The sequence below is a fragment of the Cryptosporidium bovis genome (assembly GCF_009768925.1).
Source record: "Cryptosporidium bovis isolate 45015 chromosome Unknown contig_35, whole genome shotgun sequence".
Lineage (NCBI taxonomy): Eukaryota > Apicomplexa > Conoidasida > Eucoccidiorida > Cryptosporidiidae > Cryptosporidium > Cryptosporidium bovis.
The window spans coordinates 1,218-18,888 of record NW_027125010.1 but is presented as its reverse complement, the minus strand read 5'-3'; the positions used below and the strand labels follow the sequence as shown (position 1 = coordinate 18,888).

Below are 17,671 nucleotides of genomic sequence, written 5' to 3'. Positions count from 1 at the left end.
AACTTTGATTCAATTGCATTGAAACACCTACATCGCAAATTTACTCAAAAATAATCGCAAAAAAATATTATCCTAGGGTAAACAGGAATTTGATGAGAAATATAGAATTGTTAGTTTTATTTTTAACATTTTTAAATATTCAGACCAATAATTATGTGTATGCAGCAAAAGTTGCATGTAATGCATGCATATATCATGCAGTTGCCTCAGATTTAAATACTCATATACTGGGATCAAAAAGTCACTATGTTGATTTTGAATTTGAGATTCCATGCACATTTTACAGTCCAATGATTACGGTTTCTGTTCCTAATGGATTTAAGATAAATTCTTTAAAATTGTTACCTGGAACAAAAGCAGGAAAATTTCAAGATACGGACGCAAAATGTGAAAATAGAAATCAATATATTGATTACAAAGTAAGTAAAGGAATTGTTAATTCCAATGAAAAAGGTTTAAGTTATAGATTAAGCGAATATTCGAAAGAAAATGACGTAAAAACACCGACATGTGAATTAAGTAAAGAAACTGAAATCGAATTCTTTGATATATTGACATCTTTGGGATTTCAAAGTTGGGAGGTCGTGTCACAAAATACGAGTGAGTGTTTGGATTTGCCTGATTATGTGGCAAAAGGCAATGAAGCTTTAAAATTGATGGGAAATCTGAATAATGGAAGTTATATACTGAGGTTTGATCTTCAAAATCCTGAAATAAATGAATTAACTGGTAATTGGAACTTGAGCATTACAAGTACAAAGAACAACATGCCAACAATACCTTTCTGTTTAACAACGATAAATCAGGAGTCTGTTACAAACACATTGGGACCACTAATGAATGTTTTGAACATCAAGAATGCAACGTTTGAGTCATTTTATAAAGGTAGCCAAATGTCTAAATTGGGTTTCACATTGGAGCAGACGGTAAAAACGGAACTCCCAAACAAGTTTTTAGTGGGGCCCGAACCAATAAGAGTAAGGTTAACCTTTCCAGAGTGTGAGAATAGAAATGAATGCTTTAAAATAGATACAAATACACCTGAACATAGTTTCTGCGAAATAATGAATCATAACTACGAATGTTACATTCAAAGTAAAAGTCCGCAACTAATACTAATACTAGGTCTTTCAGAAAGCACAAATGGAAAAGTAGATAATATTTTTCCCATGAGAATTGAAATAAAGAACCTAGAAGTTCCAAAAGAACTAGATTCTGGAAAAAAAATTAAAATAGAAATCTTGGTTGGCTCCGTTCCATCATCTAAACCTGAATTTCTGAACCTAAATGCGACTGTTATAGATGAAATAACTGCAAAAAATGAGTGTATAGGTGAGTGGATAAGGTATTTGTTTGAGAATAGGGGTTTAACTATTGTGGGGGATCAAAATAATGGGGAAAATACAAACTATGATGCCAATTACTCTCCTATTTCGATAGGGAGTTACAGTTTCCCAAAAATAAAGGATATAAATATCAAAATAAGATATAGAATAACAGAGTCAGAATTGTATCCAATACTGGTTAGAATAGGAAAAACGGATGGTAGAATAAAGAAAAAGTATAATTTAAAGGTCAGGCCATTGTTGAAAAACGTTTACTTTATTAAAGAGGGATTTGACAATGAAATAGCGTATTCATATGTATTATTGAGGCCACTTATTTATGATAAGTCACCACACCAGGTAAATGTAAAGATGGAATATGATGAAAAAACTAATTCAATAATGTTATTTGATATAAATCCAAATTATCAATTTGAGTGTATATTACTAGTTAGTGGGAACAATTTAAATTCAAGAGTAATTTCTGAAAATGGTTTTAGTTCAGAAAGGGTGCAAGAGGAATGGGAGGTTGAATTGTACTCGACTTCAATACATGATAAAGCAGACAGTGTTTCGAGATTAATTACAAAAAAAATAGTAAAAGGTGAGGTTTATGATAGCAAAGAAACGAGTGTAAGTGAAGTGGGTGGGCCTTTTGTGTTTGTAGACTCTAATGATAATTATTCAATGGTAATATATTTTTATATTCTAAAACAACAGAATAATAAGTTTATGGCAATAAATTTGAAAATACCAGATACATTCATAGAAGAATTGAGTCAAGAACTAAATGTTGGAGTATATCCACCGAAAATAAGCGATAGAAGATTGAACATATTGAAATATATTAAAAAAAAAAGAGTTTTAACAATTTTACTGGAATCACAAAATGGATTTATGGAAGGATGGTGGGGTTTGGCAGTTCAAATAACAAAACCAAGTATAGTAAAATCAATAGAAAATAATGCTTACGTTGAATTCACAATTTCAACGTCAGAATCTACCATAGACAATCCATACTTTACTTCGTTATTGTTTTTGAGTGTAAATGAGAACTATATTGGTCCTTATTTGGAACCAAGGGTAAATAAATTATTAGATTACAGTAAAAGAAACCACTTTTTTCAATTGGTCTCTGTTCAGCAAAATCATAGTTCTTATCATCCGTTTCCGCTTCTAAAGAATCAGGTTATAAAACTGGAAACAAATTCACCGGATTATTTAATCACAAAGTTAACATATAAAGAGAACTTTAGATATATATACATTATCGACGATTACTCGTTGAATGGTAAGGAGATAAACTTGAGTAGAATGGAGGTTAGGGACAAGAATATTGGGAATTCAGACTGCCTTTTATTTCTCGTAATAGGAAACGGATATTTTAAACAACTAAATTGCAGGAAAGTGAGATACACCAGAATAGATAATAGTAATTCAAACAACGAATATAAACCGGATAAAGCTGATATTAATATTATAATTAAGATAATAAAGAATACATTAGCTTCTAAAGAAAAATATGTGATGAATTTGTTTACATTAATTATTGAAAAAAGTAACGTCGAACAGTTGGATAAAAATATATTCTTATCAAGAGAAACAAGTCCTAGTGAAAGAATAAATTACAATTTTATTATTAAGAAAGAAGATATTCAAGTATTGACTTCCAGATTAAATTTAGACCCGGATCCAAAGTACTATGATAATTATAGCCAATTTAATAAATTAATAATTTATAATCAGTATTTCAACCTATATACTGTCCCCTCAAGCATAAATGCAGTAAAGATTTGCCCTCCAGAAGTTCCGTTGCTATCAAATGAAAAAATCCAAAACCATCCACTGCTATTTAGATTCAAGTATTTTGATAGAGTAATAACGTCATATAACTATTCAGTTACACCAAATATACCTGGCACTTGTATAAAGCAAAGACTAATAACATCAGATTCTTCTGCTATTTTTACCGGATATACCAAAATATTGATTCTGGCTTCACTCGCAGTTATGATTGCACTGCAAGTTTAATGAGATGTTCCATAAACACCTTAAGAGACACATCATCGGTAATGACTATAGAACCATCAGAAACTGAATCAAAAGTCGCACCAGAAAGTGTATTATGAGTGGCAGAGGGGTTGACCTTAGCAAGTAGGAAGCGAGCTTGGGAGCCACCGGCATGACAAAGAACAAATTTAGGAACTGGAAATCTGTCCTGAAGAATAGAACGAGCGTCTTCAGCGGGTGCAAGGAGTAGATTCTTAAAGTTTTCGTATTCAGGACTTTCATGATATCCTTGCTCTTTCCATTGATGGATCATTTCACCATACCACACAACAATATGGAAGAAGGAGTCAAGGAGAAGAATAACATTTGGCTTTAGCGACTGTACATCCAACAGAACTGGTTGAGGAGGACCTTCATCGAATGAATATTGTAAAAGAGCAGGTTGAATCATAACCAGGGAGTTCATTACATTTTCCCTTAGAAGAACAGTTCTGTAATACGCAGTTTCGTCTGGTGATGCGTTAAATGTTTGAAGGAAATGACTTCTTCTAAGATGATACATAAACTGTGGGTAAATACTAAACTCCGATGACAAGTGGAACGAGTTAGGGTCATCTTTTTGATAATCCGCGAATCTTGACACGAGTCTAATAAGTTTTCTGTCAAGCCATCTCAAAACATCAAGCCCATCCTCATTCTCGGTTCTAATAACTGCAAGTCTTGCCATTAACACGGCTGCGGATTCTTGGTCGAAACCAGGAGCCAGGTCCAGAATGTTTGGCTCCGAATACCTATATGACACAGTTGTAACCCTAAGTCTTTTTCTCCCGGAAGGATGATTATATAAGGTTTGAAATTGTATGTACGATTGTTTACCTGGTGGAACTTGATTTGGGCCCTGCGCCACGACTTCAAAATAAAAAGCAATAGTTGTGTTCTTATCAAGGGCACCTAATGTCCATTCACATGTATTACTTTCACCAATCATGGTGTCACCAACTTGTGCACCTTTCTTGCCAGTGCTTGTACAAGCTCCAATCGCCCCACTAACCTTAACGTCTTTTGAACAAAGAATTTCAACACGACCATTGAAAGCCTGTTTGATGTAACCGGATGAATCTGGTTCGAACATCTTTTTAAATGAATCCCTAAATATATTCATACTAAATGAATCGCTCATTACCATATACCCACCACTTCTGTCACAAAGCACACGCATTTCATGGAGACCAACTTGATCTAGGGAACAAGCCATAATATCCACGGCATGCCCGTTCTGAACGGCTCTTTGAGCAAGGGAGGAGTAAAATTTAATAGCCTTGTGAACGTGTCTCGCTGAGTTAGAGTTCTTTTGTAGATCCAAATGATGCCTAATGGACTCAGCAAGTGGAAGAGCAACAATAGTTCCGGGCCCTACAGTACACACCCCGCCAACAAAGAGCATGATTCTTCCACTTTGTTGTACACAACATGCCTCCATTATTCCTGTAGCAACGGCTAGAGCAACTCCCGTACATCTCTGAGGACGCGTATCAGCTGGTATAGCCCAAGAGTCAGGACGAAGATCATCTAGGATTCCCATTAGAGAGAACTCACATTCAGATACTGGAAGAAGAAATCTCCTTGAAGATTCTTGGGACGCTGTTCCTGCAGTTCTAGGGTCACCTCTGGAGGTTAGTCCGAGTTGAAGTTGAATTTGTTGAGCAGTCACGTCTTTGCCTCCCCTAAATACATAAGATTTTGGGCATTCGGTGAATCCAATTTCGTGAACGCAACAAACAGTTCCAAATGTAATAAGTCCAACCAAAGCATCAGATGGCATTAGAGATACGGCTTGTTGGATGGAATCCCTCAGTTCCGTTAGTTCCGCTTCAATCAAACAAGTATCAATTACGAAGATGAACACAGGAGGATTAACATTGTTAGCGGGGACACTTGGAAGTATATATTCAATTGAAGGATACATAAGCTCTGCAGGAAGCACAGTCTCACTTATGTGCTCGGCATAGTGAGGAGGGAAGGGATTTCTCTGCAAAGAGAATGGGCATGTCCATACTTTAGATCTGAAGTCAACTGGGCAATATGGATTTAAAATGCAACCTGATGCTCTGCATCTAATGGGTTCGTATTCAACAAGTTGCAATTTACTACTCTCTTTGAGAGGTGTGAAAAGGCATCCCAAAGGGATTTCAACTCGTGTTGCTTCGAGCTTCGTTGATGGCCAAATGTTCCAGTTAAACCTAACCCCTGTTTGGTTTTCTTGCTCTTGGCAGTCCATTGCAATCTGAATTATTTCCAAATACTATAAAACTAATATATCTTATTCTACAAACTTAAATTGTTTACTAATATCTTGCTACTCGAATATATATGCATATATATATACTTTTATCTCCTAGAGTTGGTGGCCTACTTGAATTAAAGAGAAACCTAATTATTTATACAATAGGTAAATTTATATCTGTTATTTCTCTATATTCTCTCTACTAAACCTCTTTTATGGCTGCTTTCCAAATTTACGCTCTCTTAACTCCCGCAACTTGAATTACCTGATCTGTTTGGTTTTCGCCCCACTACTATTTCTCACTTCAAAAAATGAATACTTAATCTCTTTCCTAAATGAGGAAAAAGAATGAGAAGAAAAACAATGATCAAAACTCAAACTTTATACCTCTTATTCCCAACTATTATAAGAGGGTTTCATAGATTATTTAGGCGGTAAGTGGGGAGGTTCTTACCTAAGGGCGAACAAAAAAATTCACATTACGATTTTGGGGGTGAAAAAATTCAGGCCAAACAATTTGTGACATAGGCGCCTATTTTCTGGGGGCTTTCACCCAACCAACACTGGAGTGACGTGGAGATAAAAACAGGCGGCAAGTCAAGATAAGAAGATGAAAAGGGATGGGAACAAAAAGAAATTACGCTAAACGAGAAAGACTTGAACACTAAGAGGGAAATTTGAATTGAAACCCTTGAAAAGCGTCAATAACTAATGTCTGATTCATTTTATCCGTTAAATATTCCTCCACCGGCACGGCTCCCCTAAAAATATGCACCACCCTGGAAAGGTTCTAAAAGCCGGTGGGTATTACACATCTCGTGCCAAATATGTAGTTTTAGACTAAAACAACATTTAGATTATATTCTTTGCCCTAGGGAAAATGGTAATAAGATCACGAATATGGGGGAGCAAAAAAGCAATAAAATGTAACAAGGAGTGCATGCCACCAATCCAGACATGGCATATGTTTTCACTAGCATGGCTTCCATGTAATCCTCTGCCAACTATTCTTGCTAATTCCTCAAGTGTTTTTGTTATAAATCCAAACGAAGTCTAAATTAGTAGGATGAAAAAGTTTGGCACTTTATTGTTTTAGTACCGTCGTCAGTATGGCAATAGGATCTTGTTTCAGTTCAAGGTAACGGGAAATCGGGGTGTGAGTGTTGCTCATTTCACGGCGGTACCCCATTGTTCATCCTGTTGCTGATCTTGGCGGACTCCCTGATTGGAGTCTTCTGTAACGATGCAATTCACGTTCGATTGTACACAGTTATTTGGATTAGAAATACCGGCGATGTTGACAGCACCTGCCTGCATTCCAACAGTTGAGACTTGAGACACTCCATGTTGGTTTGCAGTCCCTGAATTATTAAGAACAACAGGGATGTTTACATTTGGACTGGGTGTCTGATTTTGGATATTCCCTGGAGCGATCGCATTTGGGGGTGTTAAACCCAGACCTACCCCCATACCAATAGCATTGGGGGGGTTTCCGGTTCTTCTTCTATCTTTCTCAGGCTGTAGAAAACTCCAATCAAATATAAAGTCGTATTGATAACCTTCTCTAAAGAAAAGATCCTTAAATAACCTCCTTAAGTATGCATAATCCGGCCTGTCCTCAAACCTAAGTGCTCTGCAATAATTCAGAAAGGTAATGAACTCGAATGGATGATGTTTGCATAATGTTTCAATTGGAGTAGAAATTTTTCGTTCCATAATCTTGTCATATTTGTCTTTCTTTGAAGTGGCCTTTAATCCCTGCCAAGGGAGAGTTCCTCTGTTGAAGTACATTAAAACGTAACCAAGGGCCTCTAGGTCGTCCCTTCTACTCTGTTCTATGCCGAGATGAGTATTAATAGAAGCATAACGAGCTGTTCCAGTTAAGTTTTTGCCTTCTCTATAAGGAATGTGAGCCTGAGACTTGGGATCTCGATATTTTTTTGCCAAACCAAAATCAATTATATAAACAACATTGAGCTTTTTGCCCCGTCCTATCAGAAAATTGTCTGGTTTTATATCCCTGTGTATAAAATTTTTTGAATGGACAAACTCAATTCTGTTGAGCATTTGATCTGCTAGCATTAAAACAGTCTTAAGGGAAAACTTTCTGTTACAAATTGTAAACAAATCCTCCAAAGAAGGGCCAAGCAAATCCAAAATCATAACATTGTAATCACCTTCTATTCCATACCAGTGAACAGTCGGAACTCCTATTCCACCCGCTAGGATCTTATATAACTTAGACTCGTAAAGAAGCTGGGGATGACGCGATTTAACACTTTCCAGCTTAATGGCAACCTCCTCACTATTAGTCACATTAGTACCCAGGTATATGTCCCCGAAAGAACCACTCCCTATTTTTCTACCAAGCCTATACTTTCCTCCTACTCTAACCTCCATTGGAAGCCTTTAATACTTTCCACTCACCACTATATACCTATTTATAAATTCAAACCCTATTGAAATTTTTAATTATTGATTTTATATATAAACCACTAGACTTGCTCAGGGGAAAATATAAATTCATGTCATACTTCTGTCGACCCACTATATTTTTTCAAATGTTTCCAAAATACCCCAGACAACCATTCACACTTGGAGTACCTTCACAAATAACGCTCACAGTCTCTCGTCCGAAATTTTTATCAATTATCTCCACTTGAATTCTTATTTCTTTATTATCAAACCCAAAAACAAGGTTGTTATCTCTACAGTTCTTAACTTTACGCGTCGGACAGACAGACAAACTCTAAATTTCTCTTAAAAGCACATCAACAACCCTCTTATAACTTTAATTATTACAGATATTTTAATAATACTATTTATTTTTTGTTTTTCGGCTATTTCTTCCTGGGAAATTACACTATTAAATTTTTTTTCAATTAAATGGGGTCTTTAATATTCCTAAACTAAGAAAAGCTAAACCCTCTGGGCGGGAAAACAGGCGGCAACACATTTTTGATTTTTGAATAATAAAAATATTGCTCCCAAAGAGCCATATGTACTAGAAATAAATATTTCGAGAGTAATAAAAAGAGGCGAAATAAGGTAGGAATTAAATGTTAGGACATGTAAAGATAGTTTTTTGATGAAAAGTTATTTCTGGTGAATCATAGAGGTGAAATTTAACATTTACATAATTACACACCGTAAAATAGCCAATCATGCGGGTTTGTGCCATTTATCATCAGGTGTTCGTTATTCTGTCAGTTTAAATAGAAATTGCGCAAATGTTATTTTGTTGGAATACACACAGGCTATTAAAGGATCATGTATAAAAAGTTAACAAATTTATAAAAAGTCATAGAGTGATAGGGTAAAAGTGTATAATCTATATTGAAAGACGTTTTTGACGAGGCGGCTAGTTTTAACTGAAAAATAATTTTAATGTTTAATCATAACTAGGCCGCGTAATGTAACACATGGCGGCATTGTAAAGAATTTTTATATCTCGCAAAAGAGTAAAAATGTATTTTTTGACTGGTTTTAGGGTTCATAAATGAATTGTGAGATGTTTATAGAACCAATGAAAGAATAGAGTATGAATTATTTCATGTATGGGCTTAAGTTAATGCATAAAGGAAAATAACAGACAAAACATACCATTTTAAATTTTAATATTTTAAATAGAGGATTGTGTGGATTTATGGAATACGGTGTATTTCAGCAAAATAAAATTTAAACTGATATTCTAAGGTGGAAACTAGATAAAAGGTGGATGTACTCAAAAATTAGATATAAAACTTTAAGTGTGAATAGTAAAGCTAGTAACTACGAATATACAATAATGAATGAAAAAAAATGGAGTGTTTAATAAACAAAGTGGGGAATGAAGAACCAAAAAACGACAAATTTGATCTACAAATAATGTTTATTATGGGAATATCTTCCTTTATAAATTACTGTATAACAATGTTGTGGTCATTAATAACAATAGGTATGCCATTAAGAATCCCATTTCAAATACTTTTGTCTTTGGTTGAGGTATTGGTTTCATTAATTTTAGGTTTAATTTCAGATACTAAAAGTAGAAGGGTTTCAATTAAATACTCATTTATAGTAATTCTAACCTCAGGATTATTTTCACTTTTGTTGGTTCTGGGAAATTTGTTAGTTGGCTCCGATATGTTAAAATTTGATTTAGTATATTTAAAAGGGAATAATGTTGGAATAAAGGATTTAAAAGCAGTTGTGAATTACGATAATATATTGATATACGATGATAATTTGAGTGTTCTAGGTAAAGTCAATACTGAAGAATATTTTAATGAAGAGGAAGAAGGAAATATGAGTGTTAGATTTTTAGACGGAAAAAATATGAAGGACAAATATTTCTCAAGTAAATACTTAAAGTCAAATAAGAATGAAGGATTTAACGCTGCCGTATTTACACTGATACTTCTTATACTTTTAGGAATGTTAAGATCAAGTTCAATAAATGTTTATTACACAACAAATATTTTTATATATGAGTTAGAGATGAAAGATACGGAGGATTACGTTGATAAATATAACTTGTGTTGGATGAAGATATGTTCTTATAACAATTGTAGATTTTTGGGTATTTTCATAGTTAGAGCGATTTTCCTTTCGCTAATGATACTCTTTTTGGGAAATGAAGACCTTAGTAACAAAAATAATGCTATAAACAAGTCATATTCATACATATTCTCAATCAATATTATTATATTAATAGCATTAGCATTTTACGGAAATTATATAATAAATAATAAGTTAAATTGTTTTAAAGAAGTTATGTATATTAGTGATGTGGATAATTCAGAAATAAATATTTGTGTTAGTCGTTTAGTTAGTTTTATATTTGACAAAAAAGATAGATTATTTGTATTTATATTGATACCTTGGTGGGTATTGCACTTTATTCAAACGGGAAATAATTTTAATCAATGGATTTCTCTTGGAGAAAACTTGAATAATATTGAATGGTGGGGGCTTTATCTTTTATTATTTGAGTCAATAATAATGTTGGTAATTTCTTTAGGGCTGTCAACTTTTTCTTTGCTATTGTCACCAGCCATAATTCAAGTATGTTGTTTTGTGTTAATATCAACTGTATCTTCTGGATTGACTATTTGCACATACATGATTCGTGAAATTCCAATAAAAACATTTTCAGATTTCGCCTCTGCATTCTTGCTTTGCCATGGAATTTTTCATTTGTGTTGTGTGGTTCCATCAATAACTATATTGTTTCTTACAATTGACTCAGTTTTATCAAAAATGAGGTCTTCAGTTTTGTCTTTAATTCAAATATCAATTTTAACTGCTCCATTTTTTGATATATACCTTAATAATCACACTGGAACCGTTAATATTTCACACAAGTTTTTAATAATCACTTCAATTGTGGTTTTTGGTCTATTTTTCACCGGGTTACTCATGAACAGACATTTAAGCAGGAGTCGTTTTAACATTGAATACGAGGAAAATAGTAGCACTCACTCTTTGGAACTTCTTCCTATTTACAAAGAAGTTGTTGACACTGAAAATCGTTTAATTAATCGCGAATATAGTTTGTATACATTCTGAGAAAGAAACTGATAGGAAACAATTAGGTATCAAAAGAGAAACATTATCAGTAAAAGTAGGTTACAAACTAGATATATAACTGACTTGTATGTTTAAACTAGGTAAATAATAGTCGTATTTTTTAACCTTTTAGCTATTTTGGCAAATAAAGTTGCATTTAGGCGGGACCCCCACATATAGCCTCTTTTTTCTCATTGGTTTAAGATGTTAAAAGCAACGGGAAAGAGTGGAATAATTTTAGAGGTAAAATAAGAAAGTAAGCATATATATATACATTATTTCCTTTTTTAATTAGGTTCTGGAGAAATATAGTATTTAAATACAAGGTCTACTTTTTGAGTCGAGGAAGAGCGTTTGATTATTTTTGGGTTTAAAGGCGGTGGTTATCTGAAATAGTAACTTTGTGAAAAATGGAGGAAATAGTAAGTCTTTTAAGTTTAAGTGCAAGTACGAATCCAAATGAAGTTAAAGCAGCTGAGAATTCTTTGAACGTGAAGGAAAGTTTACCCGGTTTTGTAGAGACCCTTTTGACGATAGTATCGAAGGCAGATTTGGAGATACATATAAGACAGGTAGGATGTATATACATAAAGAACTTGATTAAAAGGAAATGGGATTTGGATTGGGAACAAGGAGGGATAAATAAGCCAGATAGAGACGTAATCAAGGGCAATATTGTTAATATTTACATGAACTCCCCAGCAATTATTCAGTCTCAAATAGGGGAAATGTTATTATATATATCAGTCAGGGACTTTCCATCATATTGGAATACTTTATTATCAGATATAGTTAAATTTCTTCCAGATAATGGTGTAGATATAATGGGTAGCTCTGGAAATGGAGTTTTTACAAATGAAGATATTGGACTCTTGGTGAATAAATTAAGGCAGTACGAATGCGCATTATCGATAATGAAGTTGATATTAGACAAATATAGGTATGCTGAGTCTTCAAATAAAATATTACTTGAGTTAAAAGAGATTTTAAAAACAGTATGCGAACCAATGTACAAAATGTTTATTTATTCATCACATTGCTTAGTAAGACAACTTCCAGTTATAACACAAGACTCCAATTCAAGATTGCTAGTATTGAAAATATGCCTTTTAAGTTGTCAATTGTTTTATATTCTTCATTGTTGTGATATTCCAGAGTTTTTTGAGGACAGAATAAGTGTTTTCATGGAATCTTTTCATGCTATTTTAGAATTAGATGCAATTCCGTGTATATTGGGAAATGAAGAACAATTAGTTAATTTTCTCAGTTTAAAAGGTCAGATATGTGAGAATTTGAGAATATATTCTGACAGATATCAGGAACCTTTTGATATGTATTCAAGAAAGTCATTATCTACTGTTGCCATTCTTTTAACAAAAATAGTTTCCCAAGATAAGAAAAACTTGGAAAACAGTAGTCAAGAACTTTTAAATTCTATATCTACTTTAATAGACGATAGTCTGAGGTTTATTGGATCTTTAGCAACGACACAGTGGTCAGAGAATGCCTTTTTGGATGCAGGAGTTTTGGACCATCTAGTTGAGAAGATATTAATTCCGTGTACGTTTTTGGATTTGAATGACTTGTCTCTAATTGAAGAAGTACCAAAAGACTTTATATATAAATATATCTGGGATATAAATGATGTATGTGATTCTGCATCAAAACGCTCTGCTGCTTTGGAGTGTATTAAGAATCTAGGAAAGTTTTATTTTACGAGACTAAACGAATTATTGAGTACATTGGTTATAAATTTACTAAATAATATTACCAATGACAATTCAACTTTTTATGAGTGGGAAGAGTACAATGAAAAAATGAATCAATACTGTACATACAAAATAAACAATTCGGATATAACCAGAGAAGCATCAGTTTTTTTGTTTATTTGTCTTTCAGTTAGGTCCTTTTCTAGAACAAGTGGGGTTACTCAGTTGGAGCACGACATAGATTTAGTCGGGTTCTACGAAAGGTACATTAGAGATTATACAAATACCCCTCTAATGCGTTGTTGTGCATTAAAGTATTTGATTGTATTTAGAAATCACTTTAGCGATAAAGTTTCAATGGATATATTGAATCAATCGTATAATTGGTTATTAAATAGAACTTCAAGTATTGAGGAGATGATGATATTACTTGCTTTTGAGAAGATACTAACTCAAAAAATATCAACTAATAGTATAAATAATAATAATAATAATAGTGGTAACTTAACATTACAAATAAGCTCTAATAATGCTGGTAATAGTAGCAGTGTAAATAACGATCTTGTATTCAAATTAAATCCAGTTAATACCCAAAATTTTTGTTTGCAGATACTAAATAATTATCTTCATCCAATGTTGAAGAGAGCATGTATTGGTAACGAGAAAAGGTCCTATTTAACAGAGAGCGAATTCATCCCGAGATGCATTGTTAAATTACTGGTTTATTTAAACAAATTTGGCTCAGAATATGTGAATATTATTACTCCGACAATAGTAGATTGTATGAAATTGGCTATTGGAAATCCAAAAAATCCGTCATTTAATCACTATCTTTTTGAACTGCTTGGTGTTTGCATTAGAAACTCAAGTAATTGTGAGGATTTAGATCAATTTATTCTGCCTTTACTAATAGGTATTTTGGAAAAGAATTTAACTGATTTCATTCCATATTCGCTCCAACTATTGGCTCTTAGATTAGATACAAGACCTTCTCAAAATGATTTGTATGACAAGTTATTTGTGCATCTAATAGATGCCAAAATATGGCATGGACCTATTTCAATTATTCCTGGAATAACTAGACTCTGTACTTCGTTTTTTAGACAATATACCTTTCAGAATACAATATTAAATAATCTCAAACAAGTGTTTGAGAGATTTCAGTTTTGTTTGTGTCATAGGAGACTGCAATCAAGTGTTTCATTTGACTTTCTGAGGGATATAGTTAGATATCTCCCTTTTAACTGGTACTCACAGTATCTAACAGCATTGTGTAACATACTATTAACGAAGTCCCAAGAATGGAATAGAATAGGTGACAATGTGATGATTGTTCAAGTTGTCGGATCTTTATCTATAATAATAATAAAAAAACCATTTAACGAGCTTAGCGAACATAATTTGATTAATACATTGGACACGTTACAAAGTGGACTTTCTATATTATTTTTTGAAAAGGTTGTATTCCCCAATTTACAAAAAGCCACTCTTTCTCCTCAAACAAGATATGTTATTTTTATTTCATTGTTAAAACTTATATACGAGACTCAGATTGAGCAGCCAGCAAAATTAAGTAATAGTAATTTTATGTTTGAAGCATTCAAAACTGTTTATTTTATATATAATTCAATCAACGGCAGCTCTTTAGATGAATTTAATCTTCAAAGAAAGAATACTTCATCTAATTCTTCACTGATTAATGGTTCTGAAGATAAAAGTAATCAAGTCATTGACTCGTCAAATTCAATTCTTGATCAAAATGATTTTGTTCAAGATGAATATGAAATTAATTACCACAGGCTTTTGATTGCTTCAGTCAACACTTGTTCTTACCCTAGTTGCAAAGAGATTTTTGATATCTTAAATTTCAAGGGTATTACAATTGAGGAATTTGAAAAGGGTGGTTATGGAGACAGTTATGGAAATTCTCCGCAGTTATTCAATTTTCTCAAGTGTATTTATCATAGTGACTATATTAGACTAATTAAGCTCACTTTTCAACCATATTTAAATGAGTTAAGTCAACGTTGTGACGGAAATCAGAACATCCAAAGCTTTATTAACATTTTGAAGCAATAATTAATTTCCTTTTCCATTCAAATTGCACTATTAGTTTCTTAGTCTATTTTTTTAATATGTTATTTTATTTATTTATTTCATATAGGAATTTGATTTTCTGTTATGCATGACATTTTTCATCTTATAACTATTTCCACTACTATTTCGGTAAACGATTGTTATTTAAATCGTTAGAATTTAATGAATGGAAGGGCCTTTTGGTACTCTAAATTGATTGAAATAGTCAATTAATTTAGAGATTCACTGGTACAATTTCGTTATTATCTAATATAAACGTGAAAAAAACCATAAGAAATAGTACTGGCAAACCTTTAACGACGAATCACTTAAAAACTTGAATAAGACAACAAAACAAAACAACAAAAAATCAACATAAACAAAGAATAAATTAACTTGTCTTTTTTTACGTACATAACTATCTATTGTAGTTTATTTTAAACTTTTTAATTCTTGTTTAATGTTTCAGAACACTTTTTTACATAATTTGTTGCTGAATTTAATTAAAATAAATGCATTTAAGTTATCATTATTTTTGAATGTAATAATATTAAATTTAGGATGATATCAGAGTTTTTAATTTTATGATTATGCTAATTGATATTATTGTATAGTATAAATAAACCACTCATTATACATTGAGCTTATTTATTCTATATATATTAATTTTTGAAATCGATTACCTGTAACTTAATTTAAGTCCAAATAACTAACACAACCACCCAATTTTACTTCCAAAACAGATAAAATATCTGCAACAACTTCTGATTCGAATTTTATTTCTGAAATACCAACTAATGCCTTGTATAGTCTTCTTCTCTCTTTTTTTTCTTCTTTAGTAGCATTACTCCCTAATTTTTTAAGTTCAATGTAGTTTGATAGCGTTTTTGATGAACTTTCAATAATATATTCAAATGATCTTTTTAGTGCCTTGAAAATAGCAAGTAATAATGCTAGCAATAATAAATCTTCAAGAGAACATTGAATAAATTGATCACCAACTCCTTGTTGAATTACTTTTCCTATAGCCAGTAATAAAAGACAATCAAGCATTTTAACTAAAGTTCTTTTAGCTTCTGAGTTTCTCCTTGCTACATCATCATAACATTTTTTAACTTTAACCTCCCTCATACTCTGACTGTACGGTTTTCTTGGATTAAGTGAACGTTCTAACGCTTCTTTAGCTTTTAGTTGTAGTGCAAAACTGCTCAAGTATTTGACTGAAAGGTCCTTAACTAAAATAATTGAACAATAAACATTATATTTTTGATGATAAGCAGTAAATAATGAGTTTTTTAGTTCAGAAAATAGGTTAAGGACACTATATTTTTTGCGAGTTTTTGGTTGATTTTGGTCTACTTTGCTTAATAAATCTTTCATTTGTTCTCGAGTTATTAATAATCCAAGCCCACCTGAGTAGTCATCAAGTAATCCAAATAGTAAATCAATAAAAAAAGCAAGGGTTAAATCGGAGAGTTTTCTCTTTCTTATATCACTACTTGAAAATCCTTTTACATCTATAGGTTTTTCGATATTTTTTTCTGTATCAGGTGTCAAAGCCTTAGAAGATGAACTCAATATTGACTCAAGGTCTAATTTTACTTCAGGGGCACTTTTATAAGCATAACCAGGTGAACCTAATTGAAGTTCGAATTTAGGTGTTGATGGATTTGAATCTGAACTTGACGACTCACTATCAGATTCGTTGCTTGATGATTGTTCAGAAGTTGGTATTTGGAGCCGTAGTCCATGTTTACCCTTTTCTTTTTTCTTTGGTGATTCTCTTTCTTGAGGATTTGGTTCAGGAGCAGGACCTTGACCAGGAGCAGGACCAGGAGCAGGACCAGGAGCAGGACCAGGAGCAGGACCAGGACCTTGACCATGACCATGACCATGACCATGACCATGACCATGACCATGACCATGACCATGACCAGGAGCAGGACCAGGAGCAGGACCATGACCATGACCATAACCATGACCATGACCATAACCATAACCATAACCATGAGCAGGACCAGGAGCAGGACCAGGAGCAGGACCTTGACCATGACCATGACCTTGACCATGAGCATGACCATGAGCATGACCATGACCATGAGCAGGACCAGGAGCAGGAGCAGGACCATGACCATGACCATGACCATGAGCAGGACCAGGAGCAGGAGCAGGACCATGACCATGAGCAGGACCATGACCATGACCTTGACTACGGCTTAAAGAAAACTGCTGAAAACCACTGCTTCCAGAAAGTGCAGCACCAATAATACTAGCAGCCTTTCCCTTTTTTCCACCTTTACCATCTTTATTGGAATCGGGGTCACCAAATTTGTGGGGTGAAGCCTTCAACCTAACAAAAGACAGTGACTTGAAATCATTGTTCAAACTTCTGCTATTTATTAAGATAGTTATACAAAATAAGCTAATAAGAATAAAATAGTCATTTGTTTTAGTCATTTTTAAATTAAAATTCAATTTATTTCATTACAAACACATGTATTTTTTAATGGTATTAATTATCGTATAAATGTTATTAATATAGTCGGAACCTTGTATATTGTTTTTATTTCTCTTAATTACTATTAACTATCTTCAAATTAAAACTATAATGTTATAGTTTTATCCTTGATTTAACGAATAAATTGTCAAACCAATGGCAATAAGTATATTGTTTTAGTGTATTTTACTAGCGTATTTGTTTATATGTATTATATATT

General features: G+C 33.0%; 6 protein-coding genes across 6 annotated transcripts; 3 read left to right on the top strand and 3 right to left on the bottom strand.

Annotated features, from left to right (window-relative positions):
- Positions 1 to 92: 92 nt before the first annotated feature.
- Positions 93 to 3,267, top strand: FG379_002528 (uncharacterized protein; the record flags this gene model as incomplete). Its single annotated transcript, XM_067327858.1, has 2 exons — positions 93 to 3,208; positions 3,258 to 3,267. The coding sequence occupies 2 exons, from the start codon at positions 93 to 95 to the stop codon at positions 3,265 to 3,267; spliced, it is 3,126 nt and encodes a 1,041-aa protein (XP_067184692.1).
- A 66-nt stretch (positions 3,268 to 3,333) lies between these two features.
- FG379_002527 (transport protein) lies at positions 3,334 to 5,613 on the bottom strand (the record flags this gene model as incomplete). The annotated part of the gene is made up of 1 exon (XM_067327857.1): positions 3,334 to 5,613. The coding sequence occupies one exon, from the start codon at positions 5,611 to 5,613 to the stop codon at positions 3,334 to 3,336; it is 2,280 nt and encodes a 759-aa protein (XP_067184691.1).
- A 1,173-nt stretch (positions 5,614 to 6,786) lies between these two features.
- On the bottom strand, positions 6,787 to 8,019 carry FG379_002522 (casein kinase I; the record flags this gene model as incomplete). The annotated part of the gene is made up of 1 exon (XM_067327852.1): positions 6,787 to 8,019. The coding sequence occupies one exon, from the start codon at positions 8,017 to 8,019 to the stop codon at positions 6,787 to 6,789; it is 1,233 nt and encodes a 410-aa protein (XP_067184686.1).
- A 1,401-nt stretch (positions 8,020 to 9,420) lies between these two features.
- FG379_002511 (uncharacterized protein) lies at positions 9,421 to 11,169 on the top strand (the record flags this gene model as incomplete). Its single annotated transcript, XM_067327841.1, has 1 exon — positions 9,421 to 11,169. One exon carries the CDS (start codon positions 9,421 to 9,423, stop codon positions 11,167 to 11,169), a length of 1,749 nt encoding a protein of 582 aa, XP_067184675.1.
- Positions 11,170 to 11,579: 410 nt separating this feature from the next.
- FG379_002500 (uncharacterized protein) lies at positions 11,580 to 14,957 on the top strand (the record flags this gene model as incomplete). The annotated part of the gene is made up of 1 exon (XM_067327830.1): positions 11,580 to 14,957. One exon carries the CDS (start codon positions 11,580 to 11,582, stop codon positions 14,955 to 14,957), a length of 3,378 nt encoding a protein of 1,125 aa, XP_067184664.1.
- A 687-nt stretch (positions 14,958 to 15,644) lies between these two features.
- On the bottom strand, positions 15,645 to 17,411 carry FG379_002489 (skin secretory xP2-like; the record flags this gene model as incomplete). The annotated part of the gene is made up of 1 exon (XM_067327819.1): positions 15,645 to 17,411. One exon carries the CDS (start codon positions 17,409 to 17,411, stop codon positions 15,645 to 15,647), a length of 1,767 nt encoding a protein of 588 aa, XP_067184653.1.
- Positions 17,412 to 17,671: the final 260 nt, after the last annotated feature.